Genomic DNA, 23282 nt, shown 5'->3' on the forward strand with positions numbered 1-23282 from the left:
TTGTGAAAGAAAAAGGGATGGATACTAGGACACAGCAGCAGAGACGGGGTTCAGGGGAAGGATACCCATAGTAAAAGCTCCCCACAATCTGGCAGAAGGGGAGAAGAAGCAAAGAAGCTAGTTGTGAGAGAGATCTGCTGATGGGGCTGGATGAAGGGTGCCCGATAGAGACACTCCTAGCAGTGCAGAGGTGACCTCCTGCAGCAACAGTGAAAGAACATCCAAATGAACTGAGCAATTAGCAGCAATAGATGGAAGAAGAAATCAAGCTGGCAGAGAGACTAAGAGGATACAGTCATTAAGAGGAAGTGGGATGTATTCTTGGAGAAAGTCCCAAGGGCTCAAAAGGGAGCCTCTATTGCTACCATTCCTGTCCAGCAAGGGTCGCTGTTGTGAAAAGTCCAGTCTGGAGGCAAGTTAGCGCACACGCCTAGCATGCAGAAGACCCAGATCAAATGCCAACACCACATTGTGTTGCAAGCATAGCTAGGTGAAGCCCTGGAGGACCCAGCACCATAAGGGAAGTCCAGCACCACAAGTCCTAAGAAACTTCACATACTCTGACCTCTGTGTTGAACCACCACCCTGGCTGGTGAAAAATTTCCAGTCACACTCCCTGAACTTGTGTTTTGTTCTGCTTTGGGGGCCACAGCTGATAATGTTCAGTATTCCCTCTTGCCTCTGCATTCACGGATCACTCCTGGAGGAACTTGGGAAACCCTAGGGGATACAGGGAATCTAACCCAGATCAAGGCATACGCCCTACCCTCTGTACTCTCTCTGGCCCCTTTGCTCTTCTTATGCATCACATTATGAACAAGATAAAAGACCCACCTGCTATATGACAAAAGGGTGCCTCCACCTTGACAGAAAGATATCTGCCCCATTCCCAGAATCTAGTGGCCACCTATGTCTTTGGAGACTCCCCGCCCTATCATCTTGGCCACCTACCTCATTTGGAGAATTCAGTTCCAACAATGCCAGACAGTAGAGATTCCCAGTGGGGCCACTGTCATTATGCATCTGGGATTCCGCTTTGTGGGAGTTAACTCTGGGTGACCTGGTGTCCTCACACATCCGACAGATGCACATGTGATGGTCACTGGCAAGTATTACTGTCCAAGGTTGAGTGGGTGTGGCCAGGTGGCTGGTGCACATTGCAACAGATGGGCAGCCAGTGCAGGGTGAATTCCTATCTTGGACCCTGAATTACCAATTTAGGTTCCCACTAGCCTGGGCATTGAAATGGATTTAGCAGGTTGGAAAAAACAGGACTGATTAGTTACCAATGGTTCAACATGTTTGGGACTCTCTTTAGAAATGTGATACTCTTCCTGGAGAAAGAGTCTAGGGGTTAAGGTGCCTGCCTTGAGTTGACCAATCCAGTTCACTACCAGTACTTCTAGGAGTAATCCCTGAGCACACAGCCAGAAATGGAGCATTTCTGGGTGTGGCCCAAACGCTCCCCTCAAAAGAAATTTGGTGGTGTTTTATAAACAGATATAATACAGAAACTTTATTCTTTGGGGGGATTCAGGGGGCACTCCCAGCAGTGTTCAGAGTCCATACAGTGTTCAAAAAACCATATGGGACCAGGCTACAAACCCAGGGCCAACATACAAATCACATGGCTCCAGCCCTTTGAGCCATCTCCCCCACCAGTAATGACACTCTTTTATTTTACTGAATAACAGTAAACTAGTATCCTCATACATTTTTCAATGAAAGTCAGTTTCACAGAACCTATGAAGAAAGTCAAATGGGGACTTAACAGAACTGTTTTCTCTAAATTTTGTAGCTAACTGATTTGGGGTCATGCTTCCATCCTCTGAATAAATGTCGACTAATCTCTTTGGTCCCAGATAAAATTGCTCCATTTGCCTTGTATAATTTCTAAAGGATTTCACTTCTTCCTGTCTGAGTCTAAAAATAAATTCCAGTCCTCATTAAATATTGCTAATATTTTCATCTCTCTCTTTTGGTCTATTGTAATTTTTAAATCTTCCTTAACTTTTTAATCCTTCAATTTCCTTAGATTAAGTCCTTGTCTGGCTTCTCCCCCTTATTAATCTCCCCACCCTATCATCTTGGTAAGTTGATTTACTCCATTAAAAAGAAATCAGTGGAAAGATTCTCTGCTTCCCTTCCATTCAAGCAATAGTTCTAAAAGCATTTCCCTTAGGGTTTTGCATCACCAGAAGTAAAACCTCTTTTCCCTCTGCTCAGGCTCAGTTTTCACTCTCTCTAGCTCACTCTCCAACAATACACTTGCCTTTTAGTTCCTTCAGGTGTATACTGTAGTCTCAGATATTCTACAGTTCTGAGACATTATTTGTCATGAAACTCACTGACCTCATAATGGTCACTATATTACACATAAGCCATACATACAAATGAGGGCCAGAGAAAAGGGAGAAGCACCAAACAGAAAGTAGCAAGTAAATCAGTAAACTAAAAATGAGAGGAAATCATATGAGTCAGGTTAAAAATGACTATAAGTGGGAAAAAACAAATGCTATTCTGTAAAGAAGAGCTAAGTAAGTCTATAGTTACTGCTGGTCCATACTGCCTAGATTAATAGCAATTGGTAGAATACAAATACATCAGAGACAAATTTAAGATCATTGCACTGAAAATACTGAGATATGGAAAATCAGAACTATGGAGGTGAAAATGAAGAACAGAATGGGAAAAACAAAGATTTCTTTTGTCTCTATAGATTATTAGGGGAGGGGTGCACACTGTGTAGTGTTCAGGGGCTACTCTTGGAATAATCTGCACTCCTGGGTCACTCCTCGTAGTGTTGGATTGAACCAGAGTCAGCCACATGGCAAGGCAAGCACCATGGCCCTTGTATCATCTCTCCAGCTTTTGTCTACAGATTTTTAACATTTCACAGCCAGGTCTGTTATTGAAAGGTCTAAAGGGGAAAAGAGGCCGGGCTCTGAAATACAGCCAGGGCCAAATAGGACATAAAAATAAAAATACATCTTGATCTATCAATGAGTGCTTCCTCAGAGCAGCAAAGCTCTCTGCCCTAGCTCATCATAAACAGAAGGACTGGCCGGAATGAGACGTGCTGGTGTGAATGTGCTTAGGCAGAATGCTCTGTCAGTGTGTATGTCTCTAAGCTGGCAGTGGCAAGACTTGGGGAAACGAGGAAATTTCCATTTGTTTCTTCATTGAAATAATCAGCAAGACAGAAAGAACCATAGGGATTCCTCAGTCCTCCCCTCAACTCCAGTTTTTTTGAAAGCCATTGTGAAAAAGTGGTCCTGAGTTACTCTGAAGATGCCAATAAGGCTCTATGCCCAGTCTAACTTGACTTCAGGATGGATGGGTTTTCTCTCACACAAAATACATGAGAGGTCAATCTTGAAGGTCTCTGTGAGGTGAAAACACCCCTTTCTCTTTTAAACTCCCCCCCACCCCACACACACACCCTTACCTCCCTACTCTTTTCTTTAGCTGAGGGTGGAAAATTCCATAGGCCTGAGCTGGCTATGTGCCTGCTAAGTGTCTGGCCAGCTTGCATCCTGAATCACCTCAAGTCTGAAAGCAGTGCCCACTTACTGGAACTCCAGACTGAGGGAGTCTTGTGTGGGAGAAAAATTTTTAATTATGAAGAATTTAAGAAAACATCCAAACTGAAATTGCAGATGGCAAACCTGTAGTGCTTTCTTTTAGCCAAAATTCTCAAAAGGGAGATTCCTGTTTCTCCTCCACCGCAGATCTGTGTCCCTGTGGGAAACCTATATGATCGCAGAAGCACACCCTCCCTCATCCCCACCCAGGCCTGTTCAATGGGCAGAAAACTGATCCTCAAAATGTCCGTGTCTCAATCCCTAGAACCTGTGACTATGCTACTTTTGTGGCAAATGTGTCTGAGGCACTTAAGAAGAGGGACTGTCCCCCATGATCCACATGGGACCAATGCCATCATAAGGATCCCTCTAGCTGAGGAGGAAAGCAAGGGAGTCAGAGAAGATGTGACAGAAAAGGTATCAGAGTGACGCACTATAAGAAAGAGTCAAGCCACCCCTGCTGGCCTAAAGATGGAGGAAGGGGCCCAGAGCCAAGGAGTGCAGGCAGCATCCAGAAGCTAAAAAGGACAAGGTAATGGATTTTCCCCTTCAGTCTCTGGAGAGTGTGTGGCCTTGCCAACAGCTTGGCATTAGCTCACTGAAACCCATTTCAGCTTTCTGACCTCCAAAACCTGTGAAACAATCAATGTGTATTGTTTTGAAACACTAAGTTGGGGCACTTTATGGTAACAGCCATAGGAAAGTAATAGACCTTATCAAGGGCACTGGCTGGGCCTTCTCATTTCAAACATTTTGCCCCCTCTGAATTCTCTAGAGAAATACTCAGCCCTTTTGTCAGTGTACAATTTCATGGGGCTGAACTCTATTACGTGATCACTGCTGAAGAGAGGATTCCATGCTCAGAAAACCAAGGCAAGGATCAGATGCAGAATAAGGGATCAACACAAGGATAGTGAGTGAGATGATGACACACAAAAGATCGAGAAAGATGATACAACTCAGGGACTTGAAATGAATTTGGGCTAAGGGTGATGTTGGGCCACAGCTGGTGGTACACAAGACTTACTTCTGGCAGTGTTCAGGGAAACACGTGATGCTAAGATTCAAACCAGGGTCGGCTAGTTAAATGTACAAGGCAAGTAAGTGCCTTACCTACTGTACTATCTGGCCCTGGAAATGCATGTTAAAGAAAAGGGAGGGGTCCGAAGGCGAGGGAGGGAGATACACTATAATGTGATGTAAATACACCACACTAGGTTATGGTAGTGGAATTATGTACAGGAGAAAACATAATTAATGGTATTGGAAACCACAGAATCTCAATCAATAACTGTAGAACTGTAGCACTGTCCTCCTATTGTTCATCAATTTGCTTGAGTGGGCACCAGTAATGTCTCCATTGTGAGACTTTTTGTTACTGTCTTTGGCATATCGAATATGTCACGGGTAGCTTGCCAGACTTTGCCATAAGGGCAGGATACTCTCAATAGCTTGCTGGGCTCTCCGAGAGGGGCGAAGGAATTGAACCTGGGTCGGCTGCATGTAAGGCAAACGCCCTATCTGCTGTGCTATCGCTCTGGCCCCAATCAATAACAAAATTTAAAAATAATAATAAGGCATTAACTAGCAGCCTCCAGTACTCATGATCCAGATCCTGAACTCAAAATATGTCTCTGTATTAAGCCCAGGCCTCCTCTCTGAGCTCTGGGTGCTGCTAAATGACAGTGACAAGCAGAGTAGCTCAAGATCCATGCTAAACGGAGAGAGAACCAGGAGAGGGAGCCGGGCTTCTATTACAGAAGAGAAGCCAGATGCCTTCTTTCTTAAATTCTCTTCAGACTCTCCTGATGAGAATTCCACCAGATGATTTTATTTAAGTTTTTCCCCATTTGTAAGGTGAAGACAGAAGACTCTCCACACCATCATGGCGGTTGTAATATGGAAGCATAATTCCCATCCCACCCACCATTGAACTCATGGACTTTCATTGCTTCCCAAACAACAGAGCACAATGAAAACACTCTCATGACAGTAGGAGAGATCTTGCCCTCTGTGAGCTTTCTTTCCAGTACCTCTCATGATTCAGTTCCATATCTGCAGCAGTTGACTCAGAGCCCTCCTACACTTAAGTTATATCTTGGTCATGAATTTGGGACCTTAGCTGGTGACACTGCCCCCTTAAGGTTTCTGGGGAACTACCGAATGCACCGAGACATCTCGAACTTGTTAGCCGATGAAAAGAAATTGACTATGCCAACAGTGCTTTTACATTCATGCCATGAACACTATTAACAGGATTGGCCTATCTCAAAGTCGTTCATATCTTAACTACTACCCAAAACATCATGGTGAAAAATACATACTATTTTTACTTACTGACTTAATTTTGGTTTCGAGGTCATACTCAGCAGTGCTCAGGACTTATTCCTGGCTCTGTGCTCAGGGATCACTCCTGGCAAAGCTCAAGGAACCATATGGGGTGCTGGGGACCACAAATCAGCCGCTTGCCCTTCCCACTGTAATATGGTTCTGGCCCCATGATGTTAGCTTTTAGACAGCACTATTTCATTAGGGGAAAAAAATTCTGGAAACAGTTTCCTGAAAATGATCCCAGGTAGCTCCACAGAGCCAGTGTTCTGGAGGTTTCTTTTTTCCATAGAGTTATTCAAATAGCAAAAGGGAAAATGGCCAATTGCTAACAGATCTCACAATCTTCAGGCTGACTTTGGCAGGGAAAAAAGCTATCCCACTCTTGCCCACATTTTTCATTAACAACCCCACCCCTTTACTTTTTTTGTCTTTACCTCTTACTTCCCCACTAAAGAGAATTAAGCCTGGACAGAAATAAACAGTGTTTCCCAATCAAAGGAGATCATTACCAAAACCACACAAAAAGAGCTTTCTACACCTGATCTATCATGAAATCTGGGCAAGAGCTAATAATTCTTTACATGACTAAGTCAAAGGAATGAGACACCAGCCCCTCACTGTTCTGTCATTTAGTAACTAGGAACCCCTTGAACCCATGCCTCTGTTTCCCCATTGACAAACAGGAGACATGACCACAATATGGTGTATGCCTACGGGAACATGTGAGGCAGTGGGCATAAGAGCATTTTGAACCTGTCATAACACTGAGGCTCTAAAAAAGGACAAAGTCTTCTGAGCACTGAAAAAAAACACAGTGAGATGGCTCAAAGGGCTGAGTGCACGCTATGAATGCAGGAGTCTGGGGTTCCATCCCTGCACCACAGCGTCACCAAAATACTGTTGGGTATGGTCCAAGAAACAAACACAACTCAAAAAAAAAAAGAAGAGAAGCAAAAATATTCCACACAAAGACACTCCTGACACACTTCACAGAAATGCTGCAGATAAAGATGTCCCATATCAAAAGCTTGGAAGAACATTTGACTTGTTAGTGAAATCTCACCCAGCAAAATATTTAAGTTGTTCTGGGAAAGCAACATGAAGGGAAAACTAAAGAGTCCGACATTTCTCAGCAGCCTGAAACAGACAATCCAACTGAGGCATTCAGGAAAGGTAAAAATATAACATCCTGTGAACAATAAATTCAATGGGCAATAAAAGAAGATTGAGAAGAATGCCAGGAAATCATTAACAGCAAGTTTAGGCGTGACTGTGCGCATTACGCACAGACAATAGGTAAGCCACGTGTCACCAAAGGAGTTGGCACATTTTCCATGGTACTGACTCTGATGGAAAGCTATCTGCCATTTTCTCCTGCTGCCACTAAGCCAGAATAGTCAAATTTTTTTAAAAAAACACACAAAAGTCCATTTCTCAGAAGACCTTTAAGCTTTGAATTTTCCCACTAAAATAGGTATTTACAAATTCTATCTTTAAAAGACATTTGAATTTTAACATTGATTTAACTTTTATTTTTAGATTTTGGAACAGGAGGTCACTCCTGGTAGTGATGGAAGGGGGAAACATGTGGTGCCACAAATGGAACATGGTGCTTCCACTCCAGTCCCTTAAGTTATCTCGTGGATCCTCAGATGGCTTCTGTAGATGAAGATTAGTGAGAGGGATGTGAATTAGAAATTTGTTTTAGGTTTTTGGTTTGGGGCTACACCCAGCATTGCTCAGGGCTTCCTCATGGCTCTGTAGTCAGGGATCACTCCTGGTGGGCAGAGGGGACAATCTATGATGCCAGGGATTGAACCCGGGTTGGCCTGTGTCGAAGGCAAGAGCCCTACCCACTGTACTACTGCTCCAGCCCCCAAATAAAGTTTTGAGAGGGAAAGATAGACACATTGAAACTCTGTCTTTTTATCCAGGGTCCAAACCTCCACTCCCCAGCCCTACATATAAACCAGTCTGAACTACTACTGCCAAAAGCCACACATGTAACTTTTCCAGAATGGAGGACCTTTTTCCCAGGCATAGGGCATAGAATGGGGTACACCTCGTCTCTGAAGGATTAGACATCCCCTGAGTTCATAAGGCTACCCTGAAGGTGAAAATCACCAAAGACCCAGAGCCCTCCTCACAACCATTCAGCTCTTCAAGTATCAAGTTCAACTAATGTGGAAATTACCAAGACCTTCGTGGTCTGTCAGCTGATTCTTTCAGAAACAAGTTGAATATTGGCTCAGTTGTATAGCTTAACTTTTGGGAACATGATTTGGGGCAAGAAAGGAAGGAAAAAGGGCTTAGAGGGCCAATATAGTACAGCAGGTAGGGTCTCTGCCTTGCAAGTGGCCAAGCCGGGTTTGATATCCGGCATTCCATATGGGTCCCTGAGCACCATCAGGAGTTAATTTATGAGTGCAGAGATAGGAGTAACCCCTGTGCAACACTGGGTATGATCCAAAAATCAATAAAAAGAGGGGGTGCTCAAAGAATGGCTCAGTGGCAAAAGCATTTGCCTGGCAAGCACAAGGTCATGAGCTGGATCCCTGGTGGTGCTGCCTATATATTGAGAGTACATCCTTGGCAATTATACTGTCTGGGATATCCAGCACCACAACAGTGTGCAAACTCAAGCCCACCCCAGCCAGGCTTGAGCACCACAACAAAAAGGTACAATCCCTGGGGACCAGAGAGATAGTATAACAGGTAGGGCATTTTCCTTGCCCGCAGCCAACCCGGGTTCAATCCTCGGCATCTCCAAGTACCACCAAGAGTAATTCCCAAAAACAGAGCCAAGAGTAACTTCCGAGGATCACCAGTTGTGGCCTGAAAACAACAACAAAAAGGTACAATTCCCAGTGAGCAATACAACTAAAATATATGTGAGCACCACAGTCAGGAATTTGATTGCCAATAAACATGTGTTTGAGCACTGCATCAACCCCCCCGCAAACATCACCATTAAAGGGGCATGACCCCCTAGCAAGCACAGGCACAAGCACAAAAGAAAGGTTTGCAACCATGGGAAGCACTGTGGCCAAGTCTTCAAGTGCTATGATGCTGTACAACCACAAGCAAGCATCACAGCCAAGGTTTTGAGGACCACAACTACTGTAACAACATCAATAAAGGGTAAGATGAGGCAAATGTAATAAGGGTGAGGATATAGCTCAGTACGAGAGCACTTGCCTTGTAAGTGTGAGGCCCTGGGTTGGATTCCCAGCACCACCATAGATAAACAAGGGTCCATAGAGATAGTACAGGGGGTTAAAGCCCTAGCCTTGCATGTGGTCAACCCTGACTCAATCCCCAGTTTGAACCTCAGCAAAGCATATGGTCTCCTGTGCACCACAGGAGTGATCCCTGAGCACAGACCCAGGAGTTAGCCAATAGATATTACAGATCTGGCCCCCAAACAAACTCTCCCCAAAAGAATACAATTTTAAAAGCAAGGGTACCAGATTTCCTTCTTCCACTTTCCCTCAGTCTGTTCACTTGCAACACACAGACACACACACATACACACATGCACACACACATACACACATGACTGCTTTACCCATCAGAAAGTCTGGGAGTCTAAATGCCAAGCCCTGCTCTGCAGGCTTCACATGAAAAAACTTGTTGAAGCATTTCAAGAAATCCAGGAGATGATTATCAATGCACAGAAGGTTACAGGAGGTTAAATAACTGGGCCAATGTCACCCAGCAAGTAAGTTATTGAGCTGAACTTTGAACCCAGGCAGTGTGCTTCTATATCCCTGCTCTCGCTGCTGCTCTGCTCCACTCATCTAACCAGCACAAACTGTAAGCTGCAGTGCAAAACGAGAAGGTCCTGTCCTTTGCCCAATGACCATTGAGAGGTTTGTAATGGGGGCGGTGGAGGGGGAGAAGATGTTGGATGGGTGCCTTCAAGAACCAAAAAGGCAAGACTGGAGAGATAGCACAGCGGGTAAGTTGCTTGCTTTGCACAAAACCAAGCTGGGTTTGATCTCCAGCATCCCATATGGTCCCACGAACACTGCCACAAGTGATCCATGAGCAGAGAGCCAGGAGTAAACCCTGAGCATGACCAGGTGTGGCTCCAAAACAACAACAACAACAACAAAACGGAACCAAAAAAGCACCTGGCTCTGAGTGAATCAAATTGGCAAGTCAACCAAATCCATGAATTTTGTCTTCCTGACAAAAACCTAAAGGAACCCAAAAGATTTATACCCCAACAAGATATGTAGCACACAATTACCCTTACAATTTACAGAAAAGGAGAAGTAGCTTTTACTCCTTTTCCCTCCTGGGGTTTCTGGCCTTCCCTTCTATGTTTAAAAATAATTTTTCAACATGCCTACTAATGATTTCACAGTTTAGAAGAAAGAACAATCAAGTAGGTGAAAGACTTCTTTGAAGAGTCTCTCAATAAAGATGTTTTCAGAAGTGGAACACTGGAAATTTTGGAAAGTAGCAAACACTTTCTACAATCTACACAGAAAGAAAAACGTCAAGGTGCTGAGTTACACATGTACATTATCCATACATTTCTCCATTATAGAGGTTGACCATGTGTTTTCCCTGTTCCCATTTGAGGACACAACACCCAGTGATGCTATGGGTTACTCCTGGATCTGTGTGGAGGGATGCAGTTTCCAGTAGTTGCTGGGGGACCATGAGGTGATATGGATGGAATGAAAATCAGCTGCTTGCAAGGCTAGCTTCTTAATCCATATTCTATCTCTCTGGCTCCCTGGTGTTACTCTTTAAAAAGTCTCTGGGTGGGTAGGAGAGACATGCTAAAAGTAGTCTATAAACCAAACATGATTGCCACCCAATGCCTCTCTTGCAAAACACAGTACCCAAAAGAAGAGAGAGAGAACAAGGGGGAATGCCCTGCCACAGAGGCAGGGTGGGACGGGGGGGGGGGTATGGGGGGTGGGAGGGATGCTGGGACCCGTGGTGGGGGAGGATGGGCACTGGTGGAGGGATGGGTACTTGATCATTGTATAACTGAAACCCAAGCACAAAAATTTATAAGTCTATAACTGTACCTCATGGTGTTTCACTAATAAAAAAATGATTTAAAAAAATAAATAAAAAAAATAAAAAGTCTCTGGGTGAAGAGCTATGACTCAGTGGTAGATCTCACAGTTCACATGAATGAGACCTTAGGTTCGATCCTCAGAACTACAGGAAAAATGGGGGGAGGTATGACTTCTGGGATCGAATGTGGAAAATACCATAGAATTGAAGACTGTTTATTAGCAAAGGCCTATTTATACTGTTCAACGCAGAAAGGACCAACTCCTTGAAAAATATTAAAGATCACAAAAGAGTGTGGGGGGGAAGCAGTGAAGGAAATGAAAAGCAGAATCATAAGCAAGGAAATGGCTCAAAGGGCTCAGTACAAAGCACTGTTCTTGCCTGCAGGAAGCCCAGGTTCGTCCTCCGTACCACATGATCCTTCAAGCATGACCCGGTGTAGGTAAAAATGAAAACAATATAAAACAGAATTAGGGCCCCCTGTGCTTCCACCTTCTCTATTTCCACTATATAGATGCAGGTAATCTGGCACTCAAGTTTGGCAGTGCCCTTACAGGCAGCAGTTGGCCTCTTCATATTCTTGGGGAAGGCCTATCAGCTCCTCATCCTCACATGGAAACCTTGGCAAGGTACAATGTACACTAACTCCCAGTCAACCTCTAAGTGGAAGTCTGAGGCTGGCCTCCAGACCATTTCTTCTCCCCCACTTTTTCCCTATTTCCCTAATCACCTCCAAAGGTACAAACCTATTTCTGAGCTACTCTAGCCTCAAATCTCCTGTCTGCTCAGCCTTGGCTTCTACTTCCCTTCCTGGTCCCACTTGGAACATTTTCCTCTATCTCTTTGTCTTTTGCCAAAACAGAACCATGCACACTGTTTCAATGTTTCCCTAGAATATTCTCTCCCTTGACTTGCTTTAATTGAAACCTGACTTCATGCTGACAACTCTCCAGTGGGTGGGGACTAGCTTTCTTCCCCTTTCCACTATTCACAAATGAAGTTTTATTTTTTGGGTTTTTTGCCACACCCAGAGGTGCTGAGGGGCTACTCCTAGCTCCGCACTCAGGAATTCCTTCTGGTGGTGCTTTGGAGACCATACTGGATGTAAGGAACCAAACCCAGGTCAGCCCTGTTCAAGGAAAACACCTTACCCCCCTGTACTTTTGCTCCAGCCCCACAAATGAGGTTTTGTTTCCTCCTGAGCACCCAAGCTAAAAACCCTCAGTCATCTTGACTCCTCCTTATTTCTCTCTTCCTCCCACTTCTTCCGCCCCATCCCCTCTCCTTCAAGTTTACCACTGTTTTTTTTAAATCACCAAATCATGTTCATTGATCACTCGACCATCTCTTACATCCTCCCTCTTATCTCCATTCTCACTGATTCCATGAATCACAGCATTTTAACTAGTGCCACGATCTCTCATCACCCAATACCTTGTCCATTCGCCATATTGTTGCCAGAGTATTCCCTGCCATGTAACAGCTGTGCCCCAGGTGCTCTGTGAGGCAGTGGGGGTAGAGATACACAGCCCCTAACTTTAAGGTCCATAGCCGGACCTGGAAGCAATATTGCCCCTCCTATTCTGTGATAAACCCTTCTAGAATTCTGCCTCACTCACACACATACACACACCCCATGGTTCTGATTATGAATCACTTGTACATCAAGACACTTTCCAAAACTACTTTGCTAAGTGGAGAAGTGGGCATAAGGGAGTCCTAGAAACAGTGGTGAAGAGACGCTGACACTTGGATGGTGGGTGTGGTGCAGCAACTTCATATACCTGAAACGTTGCTTTTAACAGAAAATCATGAGGCTTACATAAACAAAAAGTTTTTAAAGACACTTTCTAGATATTACATTCTTACAGGAATGCCGCCAGATAAGTAAGCCTGTTTATCCCCTCCTCTCACAGATGAGGAGACGTGCAGCTGGTTACCTGCCTTTTTTCACAGAGCAAGTGGGTGACAGAGGGCAGAATCAAGCCCATCTGACTCTGGAGCCTGTGCTCTGGCTCCCTTATTTTAAGTGAGACATTGAAACATTGGAAAAGAGTCCAAACAGGATGACCAAGATGGTAAAGAATCTTGGAAGCAAATCATGGAAGGCATGAAAACAAGAAAGGAAAGGCCTTTGGCTTTGAGAAGGGTGTATTTAAAAGTTCTGGGGTTGCTAGGGGGCCAGAGCAATAGTAGAGGGCAGGGTATTTGCCTTGCATAAGGTCAACCCAGGTTCAATCCCCGACATCTCATATGGTCCCCTGAGCATCAACAGGAGTGATTCCTGAAGGCAGAGCCAGGAGTAACCCCTGATCTTTGCCGGGTGTGACCCAATAAAAACAAACAAGAAAAAAGTTCTGGGGTGGCAATGCCCACATATTTGAAGGATTGTCAAATCAAAGAAGAAAACAGTCATGTAGAGGGTGGCTCCAAATGCATAAGCCAGGCAGACGTAGGTCTGGCCAGTGGGGGAACTAACAGTAAGTAAGCTGCAGCTCAAGAAACCTTTTTTAACAGAGCCTCCAAGAGGCAGGGCAGGTTTAAGAAGCTTAATCATTTCTCAGGGCAACGTTGAAGGAACATCCCTATCTCAGTGAGCAAGTGATCAAGCAGTCTACAGGATATGTGCACATCTAAAGAACCTCCAGTAGTTTTTCAAAATATAGAGTCCCGCCCCACCCCAGACTTATCAAAACAGAATCTTAGGGGTGGAAATCATTATTGCAAGAATTGCAAACAAGGAAATTAGTCTGTAAAAAAGTTGACTTGAATCCTCAAAAGAAATACAAACGGCTAATGACATGTGAAAATCTGTTCGAATTCAAAATTAATCAAGAGAATGCAAATTAGAACAGTGATATACCCATTTTTCTCCTACCAGATTGCAAAGATTAAAATATATTAATAACCAAAGTTGGTGGGGAGGAGTCATGAATACTGTGCTAGTTTGCTGATCAATGAGTAAATGACAACGTCCTGAGCAATTTGTATGTTTGAGAGATTTTTTTTTCTTTTTTGGCCACACCCAGCAGTGCTCTGGGCATATTACTGGTTCTGTGCTCAGGGATCATTCCTGGCTCAAAGGATCATATGGGGTGCCGGTAATTGAACCAGACTTGGCCACATGCAAGGCACATGCCTTACTCACTGTTGGGCCCTTGAGAGCACTTTTGTTTTGTGGACCACACCCATCAGTGCTCTAAGTATCATGCAATGTTAGATATCAAACCCAGAGCTCCCACATGCACAGCATGCACTCTGTCCATTGAGCATCTTCCTGGTCCCCAAGATAAATTGTTAATGATAAAAATGCATATAAAGTTAGAGTAAGCAATTCTCTTGGTAGAAATTTATCATAAAGAGGCAATGTGATCAGTTTGAAAATGCCGCTCAAAGATTCAGAGGCTAGAGATAGTACAAAGGTTAAGGCACTTGTGGGGACTGAGCTATAGTACAGTGGCTAGTACTATCCTTGCACACAACCTATTTTATGCCAATCCCGGCATCCTATAAGGTCCCCTGAGCACCGCTAGGAGTAATTCCTGAGTGCAGAGCTAGGAGTAACACCTGAGGATCACCTTGTGGGGCCCAGAAAACAAATAATAAAAAATATCAAAAAAAAAAGAAAAAGAAACAAAGCAGTTGCAGCTGTAACCCTGGTCAAATCCTGACATAATATATAGTCCTCTGGGCACAGTCAGACTTGGCCCTGGAGCACTGCCAGGTATGCTCCCCCCCAAAAAAAATTAAAGATATTAATCCAATTAATGTTTCCACCAATATTGTCTAAAGGCATTTTTTACCATGGTGGGAATATTTCACATGTGTTGCCCTCTCAGGTGGCCACTAATCACACTGGCGTTTGAGCTCTAGGACTGTGGTAAACACAATTAGGAACTGACTTATTTTTAGTTTGTTTTTATAGTTCATTTTTATAGGTGCCACTCCTAGTCAGACTCAGGACCACCATGGCCAGCTCCACAGTGCAGAGGAGGCGACATGGTGCCAGGGATCAACACATGCCTTCAAACATGTGAATTATGAGCTCTATCACTCAAGTTATCTCTTTACCGGCAATTTTTATTTTAAATTTAAATGTAAGCAATCACACACAGGTAGCAGCCTGTGCACTAGACAACTCAGATAATACTACCAAACTAGAAATTATCAATAATAGCACAGCGGGTAGGTCGTTTGCCTTGCACACGGCCAATCCGGGTTCGATTCCTCCATTCCTCTTGGAGAGCCCAGCAAGCTACCGAGAGTATCCCACCCACACAGCAGAGCCTGGCAAGCTCCCTGTGGCGAATTCGATACGCCAAAAACAGTAACAACAAATCTCACAATGGAGACGATACTGGTGCCCCCTCGAGCAAATCAATGAACAACGGGAGGACAATGCTACAGTGCTACAGTAAAGAATAAAGGATGCTCACAGTAAGCTCATACTAAACTTTGTAGCATTATTACATATTATGTAGGGGCTAAAGCAATAATACAGCAGGTAGGGTGCTTGCCTTGCACACAGCTCACCCCAGCACCTCGTATTTTCTCTCCTGAGTCCTCCAGGAGTGATCACTGAATGCAGAGCCAGAAGTAAGCCCTGTGCACAGCTGGTTGTGGCCCCAAAACCATAAAAAATAATGCATGATTATTAAGACTTATATTTGTTGGCATAAAGTTTGTAAGATTACAATAAGTGAAAGCATCTTTTAATTATATACATGGGGCTGGGGAGTTGGGTCACAGGGCTGGAGCACAGACTTTCCACGCACCTGGTCAGGGTTCAATCCCCAGCACCGCTTTGTGCCCTGAGCACCACTAGATAGCTCCCCAAATAAATTGTCTATTTTAAATATGTTTACACATCTTTGTAGATACACACACCAAGACAACGAAGAGTTGAACCATATAGACATTAGAATGTGCACACAGGCCCTCCTATTTAATGGGTTGGTAATGATTCTGTTTTTCTAACTTTTTTCAACAAGAATCATACACTTGGTATATAATTAGGTAACAGAAGTTCTTAAAGACAATTCTTACCCATGAGTAGAAAGGGGAATTCATCCCAAGGATTCAACATGTTAGTCTTAGAAACAAATTCTATTCAGTGCAGAAAAGAGACTCTCCCAATTAGATACATTTTTTTTTGAATGGAGGGATGTTGGGCCACATTCACCAGTGCCACGAATACAGGGTCAGTCAGCTTCATGAAAACACTTGAAACTTTGAAACATATTAAGGATAAGTGCAGCAGGAGAAAATATAATTTAAATACTGTATTTAAACCCCCACCAGGAGACCTTCCCAGACCCACATGATTCCTCTTAAGAACAGCCAGAATGTAAGTTTAGCAAAGACCTTTGTTCCCCCTCAGGCACCAAGAGCTATATCCAGAATACAAACAAAAACAGCCTTAAAATTCTTCTTTTTGTTTGTTTTGGGGGTGGTGGGGGCAGGGATCAAAACCCAGACTAGACTCCAGCCCACTGAGCTATATCCGCAGTCCGAAACTCCACATTGTAAACAAGAATACATGTAAACACTTGGCACTCCGCTACTCACTCTCCTCTCAGGTAATGATATTCACCCCCAAGTCCCTCTTAAGAAATATCTGCCCATGGTTGATTTTTCTAATTATCACTTTCCCTGGGTTTAAAACTGACCTTCACGGAAAAAAAATGCCCAACATACAGAAAATTACAGCCACAGAACAGTCTCTTTGCTCCGTTTTGGAGTTAATGGATTTCGTGGAAGTGCTGGAAACTGAATGAAGGCTCGAATACTACCACAACAAGCTATATATAGGGAAGGCCTTGTGAATTTTTCAAACAGCAAACACGATGTTAGCAATACGCCAACAGGGGGCTGACTGAAAAATTAAATAAAACCAAAAAAACACCTAAGCGGGAAATACTGTCTACTGGCTTAACTTGGTGGGTTTTCCAAATCTAGAGAGGTCAGCAAGGAAAGCCTGCTGTGGAAACTCCACACTGGAGCCCTAATCTGTGCCTGAGCACGGGTAAATCCTCCCTCAGCTGTTCCAAATCAGCACATTGGGCGCTTCAATCAGGAGCGGACCAGAAATTATCGTGGCAGCTGCAATACAGTCCACTCACTCTCCAGGGCCTGCACATACACTCCACCACCACCGCCCCTCCCCCACCATGAAGGTTTTGTTAACTTTGATTAACAGCTTAGTATCAGAAAAAGCAGGGGTCAAGAGAGCCATCTAGGAGAGTATAATTCACTTGAAACTGCTTCTTCACCATTTTTTTGAGGGGGCCCACATTCACCCTGGCTCAGTGTTCAGGAGTCCATGCAGTGTCAGAAACCAAAACTCCTGTATGCAAAGCACTTGTTCCAGCGCGTTGAGCCATCTTCTACGTGAGTTTCCTTCATTTTTAATTGTCTCATCATCATAAGGTGCTATGAACAATTTGTAACTGAAGACCAGTGAGCTAGGACCAGGGTTTAGGCTCTTGCCTTCCACATGCCGACCCTGATCTGATCCCAGAGTCCCACCAGAAGTGATCCCTCTGCAGAGAACCAGCAAGTAAGCTCTGTGCCCTCCTCCTCCCCCCCCCAAGAAAAAAGAAACTCTAAAGTTGATTTCTGTATGTAATATGAAAGATTTCTTTTTGCAGTGGCATGGTCACACATGAGAAATAAGTGCTCTCAATTGCTGAGCCACATCCCAGGACTGAATGTCCTATTAACAAACACATACACAGAGACACATTCCAGATTGAAAGTAATGAAAACAAAGGAAGAAAAAGGCATCCAAAGGCCAGGGATGCAGCTCAGCAGTAGGGCACATGCCTCCCATGTGTGAGTCCCTAGGTTCCACCCTGGACCCACAAAACAATGAAAGAACATCTATGCCTTCTATACAAGTAAGCCAGGCTGAACAGAGAACCACTACCCCTAGCAGAGTTTCCTTGGTGAGTTCCCTCAGTTTTTTTTTTGTTTGCCATGGAGTCAGTGATTACAGTCCAGTAGCTCACCTGAGAAACACAAAATCCCCTCTGAAAACCTAATATCCTGAAGAGATTGGCTCAAAGTACTAGAGAACATGCTTAAGAAGCAGAAAGCCCCTGGTTTTATTCCTGGCACCACATGTTCCTAAGTACCTTGGCGTGTGGTCCCAAAACCAAAAGAAAAATAAAAGCCATGGGGCCAGAGCAACAGTACAGAGGGTAGTGTTTGCCTCACATGCGGGTTAGCTGAACTGGGTTCTATCCCTGGCATCCCATATGGTTCTCTGAGCACTTCCAAGTGTGGTCCAAAATTATATATATATATATGTATACATATACATACACACACGCATATATATACAAAACCAAAGTAAAATGAGCAAATTAAAAATGTGGGCAAGAGTACATTTTGGGGGGAGGAGCCCCTCATGCAGTCATGGGGCCCACCAGGACCACACAATGGTGCTAGGGTGGGGGACATGCAGTACTGGGTTTCAAACTGGGAGCTTTGTACATGCAAAATATGTGCCCCTGACCCCTGAGCTATCTTCTCCAGGCCCCAAGAATTCTAATGTTAAACTTTCTGCTGGTGAGGGTGGCAGGTCAAATGCTGGTCAAATCCCAGCGGAGGTTTGCAAAGTCCCATTTATTCTCCTGAGACCATCTGTCCACTTTACATGATGTGATAGAAGGCCAGTCACCCCTGCTTAAGTAGGGCTTTCTTCTTCCCAGAATTTTGGTAACCTTTTCCTGTGTTGGGCAGACTGAATCACTTGTTAACAATCACCCAAGACGAGAGCTCTCCTATAAATGCCATGCACACAGCTTGCCATCCTCTCTTAACTGGCTGTGATGACAATCCCATTTCAGTCTGACCCCAACAAGACCTCATTCTAAAATCTGTGAAATACACAATAAGCCAAGTCCATTAGAACAACATTAAAGGTCTCAGTTTAGCTCAGCTAAACAGCAGGATTAAACTTTCAAGGGTCATGTCATGATATAGAGATTTCCTTCAAGTCACTTGGCTTTGCACAGTTGTAGCTATTAGGGATCAGATCTTTATCTCAAAGGTACATCTTTCATCTTTGATCATCCTCCAGAGCTCCCACTAATGTCAACTTTCTCCACCGTTGGGATCAGGTCTCTGGCCTGCCTTTAATGTTGATTTTATCAGAGATCCTACAATCTACAAGAGCAACAGAAAAATTACAAGGAAAAGCTGTGAAGTTCCCTTCTGATGATAAGTTGTTTTAACAAAAAGAGCCTGCTCTTTACCAGCGAAATTTAAACAGAGCAGACAACAGGCTCTGAGGAAGAGAAGCGAGAGACAGAAACGAACCCCTCCCCTGAAGAAAAAGGAAAACAATTTTTAACCGCCAAAGCAGTAAACCAAACACTAATTAAACATCCTGAAGGCTTAGAAAGGGGTTAGTTCCTGAGTCCACGAAATTGACGACGAGTGTCTCAAAAACCGTCTAAGCGGCAAGAGCCCATTAGCAGCGGTCGGCTTCCCTCCAGTCAGTCTATCTGGTAAGGCTGAGCAAGAAGGGAAGGTTCCCAAGGGGTCAACGCTCTTTCAAATTCCCACCCCACAACCAGTTCAGCCGGTTGTGAGATAACCCCCTCCCCAGTCCCTGATAAGGATCTCCCCCAATCCCCCATCCCTGGCCTTGCTCACTACATCTCCCATCTCCCCAAGCTCCTGGCACCATCTCCTTCCCGATGAAGAGCTGTCAAGTCCCAGGGGACACCCGCTCCCCGTGGCGGACGACCCCTGGCACACACGCCCCGGAACCCCCGTTGTTTCCAGTCCCCCCCCCCTCCGCCGCCGCCGCACCCCTACAACACCCATCAGCACCCTCTCCCCCGCAGCAGGAGGAAGTCGCTCGGCTTCCTCTGTTCACACCGCCCGCTGAAGCTTGGGCGCCCCGGGCTTTTTGGGTGGGGTTCTTTTTTGTGTGTACTCGAGGCGTGTGTGTGCGCGCGCGCCAGTGTGTAATGTGCAAAACGCTCTCGCATCCTTCCGCCTCGGCTGCCTCAGGTGCCCGGAGGAGGGAATGTGGATCTCGCACCGCCCGGGTCCCTGGCTCTTTGTGCCGAGTCTAGGACCGCGCGAGGTTCGCTCTCCGGCTCACACCCCTGGCCCGGCTCCCGATTCCCAGCCGCGGGCGCCACGATGCGACCCCCTGATCGTCCGTCAGCTTGCAGCCGCCGGGCGGCCACCCGGGCTGTCAGCGGGCGCGGGGGGTTCGGACCCCGGCCAGCGGCAGTCGGGGCAAAAACTTACTGAAGCGGAGAAAGCGCGCGCGTGGCGCACCCGGCAGCCGCCCCGAGCGCCGTTCCCGTGCCGGCCTCGCCTCTCGGCGCGCACCGACAGCCACCGGGTCGCCGGCGCCTAACGCGCGTCCCCCCGGGGCGTCCCGGGACCGCCCCGCGCCGCCCCGCGACCACTCACCAACACCACGGAGCCCCGGACGGCCTCCGACACGCTCTGCCGGAGCTCGGCCGCCGTGCCGGGCTTGCTGAGCCGCTTGGTGAATTTGCGCACTTCGGCCATCACAGCGCGTCCGGGCGGCGAGCGTACCCGTGCCGGGCAGCCACTGCAGCCTCTGTTTACACGCCGGCGGGCCACATCGCCGCTCGGCGGCGGCGCGACTCCCCGGCTCCTCCCTCGCTCCCGCGGCTCCTCCTCCTCCTCCTCCTCCTCCTCCTCCTCCTCCTCCTCCTCCTCCTCCTCCTCCTCCTTCCCTCCTTTGCTCCTTCGCCGGCGCTCGGTGCTTCCCCTCTCGCCGTTCCCTCCCGGACAGGGCCGGAGCGCTGCTCCAGACTGGCGCGACCAGGAGGGTGTGTCCACGAGGAAGGGTGTGTGCTGGGGGGAGGGGGGCGGGGGTCACGAGGGAAGAGGGGGGAAGTGGCTACCGCTCGGGCTCCGCCCGCCCGCAGCCGATGCTGCTGCTACAGCCGCAGCCGGGAGGGGAGATCTGGCTGCTTCGTGTTTCTCTCGTGCATGTGCAGTGTGCGCGCGCGCGCGTGTGTGTGATTTGCACGAAGGCGGCGAAACGTCCCGGAGTGTGGCTCGTGCTCTGCCACACCGCACCTTTCCCACCCCAGAGGCTGTGATGCTCTCTGGAGAGCTAGAGAACTCTCACTGTTCCCCACCTTGCCAGCCACCCCTCCCCTCCAGGGGCTCGGAAACAACGCCTAGGCGGCCGCCTATTGTGTGCTCGCCCAGGAGGGGTTTGGGGCAGTGGAGGGAGGGAGGAGGGATTTCCAGCCCCAGCGGCTCCCGGGGGTCCTTTCCCCGCCCACGCTCTTTTCTATCCTGGGCTGGGAGGAGAACAGTCTGCTGCGGGGTGAGAAGTGGAGACTGACTGTAGCTGAACCCCGTACTTTCACCCCTGTGATGGTGCCAAGGGGAGAAGGGGGTACTGGAAAGGCCTTGGCACATGTTCTATCACCTCTCCATTTTCTAGGCCTTTTCCTTCCACTTTTCAAGAAGTGAATTTCCAATGCAAATTATATCTTCTAACTCAGTGTATAACAAACATGCTTGAGACAGAAATAAGGATGAATTGTGAAGAATCCCTGGCCCCATAACCTTGCCAAGTGAAAAATGGGGGCCCACCTACAGGGCTGTTTTCTGTTGCAATGCATTTTCCTCCCAGTGCTCAGAACTCTGTGTCCATTCTCTGGCAGTTGGGCAAAATCATCTAACACAAAGCCTATTTTACAATCAGTGCGGACTACCTGGGAGCTCAATTTTAAAAAAGTGATTTGAAGTACAGGGGCTATTTAGTTTGTCTAGCTTTTGCACCAGCATAAGGCAACATAAATAAATAAATAAATGTTTCACTGACCCTTCCTAAATAGGAACAAACTGAACTTCATTTATTAAACGTTTCAATGGGAAACAATGCAGCCCTGTAAATTTTCTACCAGCACCCTAGGGCACTTTCACACTTGTCCTAACTTTAAAGACCAAGCATTCTAACACACACATCTAAAGATGGACTTTGCTATGGAAACAAGTGGTGGACAGTTTCTGTGAACCTTCCAAAAGGCCAAATTTCATGCAGCAAATCTATATTGCAACCTTCCCTTAAATCCACATAGAGCATATGTGGAAGAACTAGAGAGGTTTGGGGCCTGAAAGTCCTCAAGAAGTAGACCCCTGGGAGTCAGAGTGATTGTATAGAGGGTAGGGCTTTTGCCTAGTACAACCTGGGTTCAATCTCTGTCACTCCATATGGTCCCTGAGCATTACCAGGAGTGATCCCTGAATGCAGAGCCAGGAGTAAGCCCTGAGCACTGCCAGGTGTGGCCCAAAAAACAAATTTAAAAAATTTAAGGTAGACACTTATATCACCAATCTTGGTTTGCACTGTGTGTGAATACATAAAACATGTTCCTTGCAGAGTGTTAGTGGATCAACATGAAGTCCTGCCTTCCACTTCATGAATAGCCACATTGTTGGTCACCTCCACAACAAATATAATACTTTTCTAAGAGATTCCAAAAATTGCTTCATATATTGGGCTGAGCCATAGGACATCATCAGGCTCAGCTCCAGGTGATGCTGGTTTGAAAAAAATGATAATATTTCTCCTTTACCAGTGGGATTGTCTTGACACCCACTCAGACTAGGTCAAAAGAATATAAAAAGAAAAGTGTAGGAGGAAGCATTCTGGAAAAGGTTTTCCACCTTGACAAAAAAGAAATGGGGAATGGGACCAGAGAGATTGCTCACAGGGCTGAGCACTGCTTTGTGTGTAGGAGGCCTGGGTTTGATTCACAGTACCACCAGGAGCAAACCCCAAGCACAGAACCAGGAGTTACTCCTGAGCACATCCAGATATGACCCCAAAGCAAACAAAAAATAAACAAAAAGAAAAAAAGAAATGGAGAGGCAGGATGGGGCATATGACTCAGGATGCTAGAGTATATGCTTTTCATGTGGGGAGAGCCCAGTATCACCCCCCACACCACATGGTCCTCCGAGCATCACAGGGAGTAAGCCCTAAACACAGAGCTTGGGATAACCCCCAAGCATCACCAGGTATAACCCAACTGTTGGTTCCACAACACACAAAGAAAAGTGGGTGAAGAACTCTGCTCCTTATCTCTTTCTGGTTGAAAGATATGTTTTCTTGTGATGCTTTGGTCCTTGACCAAAGACAAGTGTGGAAGGTGATACACTGATAGAAGAATCATTTCTGAATTCAGACATCTTTTATCCGATAAAGATAAACCCTCTCTTATGGTTTATGCAACTAGATTTCTTTCTGATAGTCTCAGTCAAAAACATCCTTAGTGGGGCTGGAGCAAAAGCACAGCAGGT

General features: G+C 45.9%; 1 protein-coding gene across 2 annotated transcripts in view; it reads right to left on the minus strand.

Annotated features, from left to right (window-relative positions):
- Nucleotides 1-20504, minus strand: part of DOCK11 (dedicator of cytokinesis 11) — a 277634-nt gene extending 257130 nt beyond the window's left edge. For both annotated transcript variants that reach the window (XM_056125843.1, XM_056125842.1), the window contains exon 1: nt 20400-20504. In XM_056125843.1, coding sequence (XP_055981818.1) covers nt 20400-20501 — 102 coding nt within the window. In that variant the 5' untranslated portion in view covers nt 20502-20504. The remainder of the gene's footprint in view (nt 1-20399) is intronic.
- Nucleotides 20505-23282: the final 2778 nt, after the last annotated feature.

This window comes from Sorex fumeus, unplaced genomic scaffold (genome assembly GCF_029834395.1).
Source record: "Sorex fumeus unplaced genomic scaffold, SorFum_2.1 ptg000058l, whole genome shotgun sequence".
NCBI lineage: Eukaryota > Metazoa > Chordata > Mammalia > Eulipotyphla > Soricidae > Sorex > Sorex fumeus.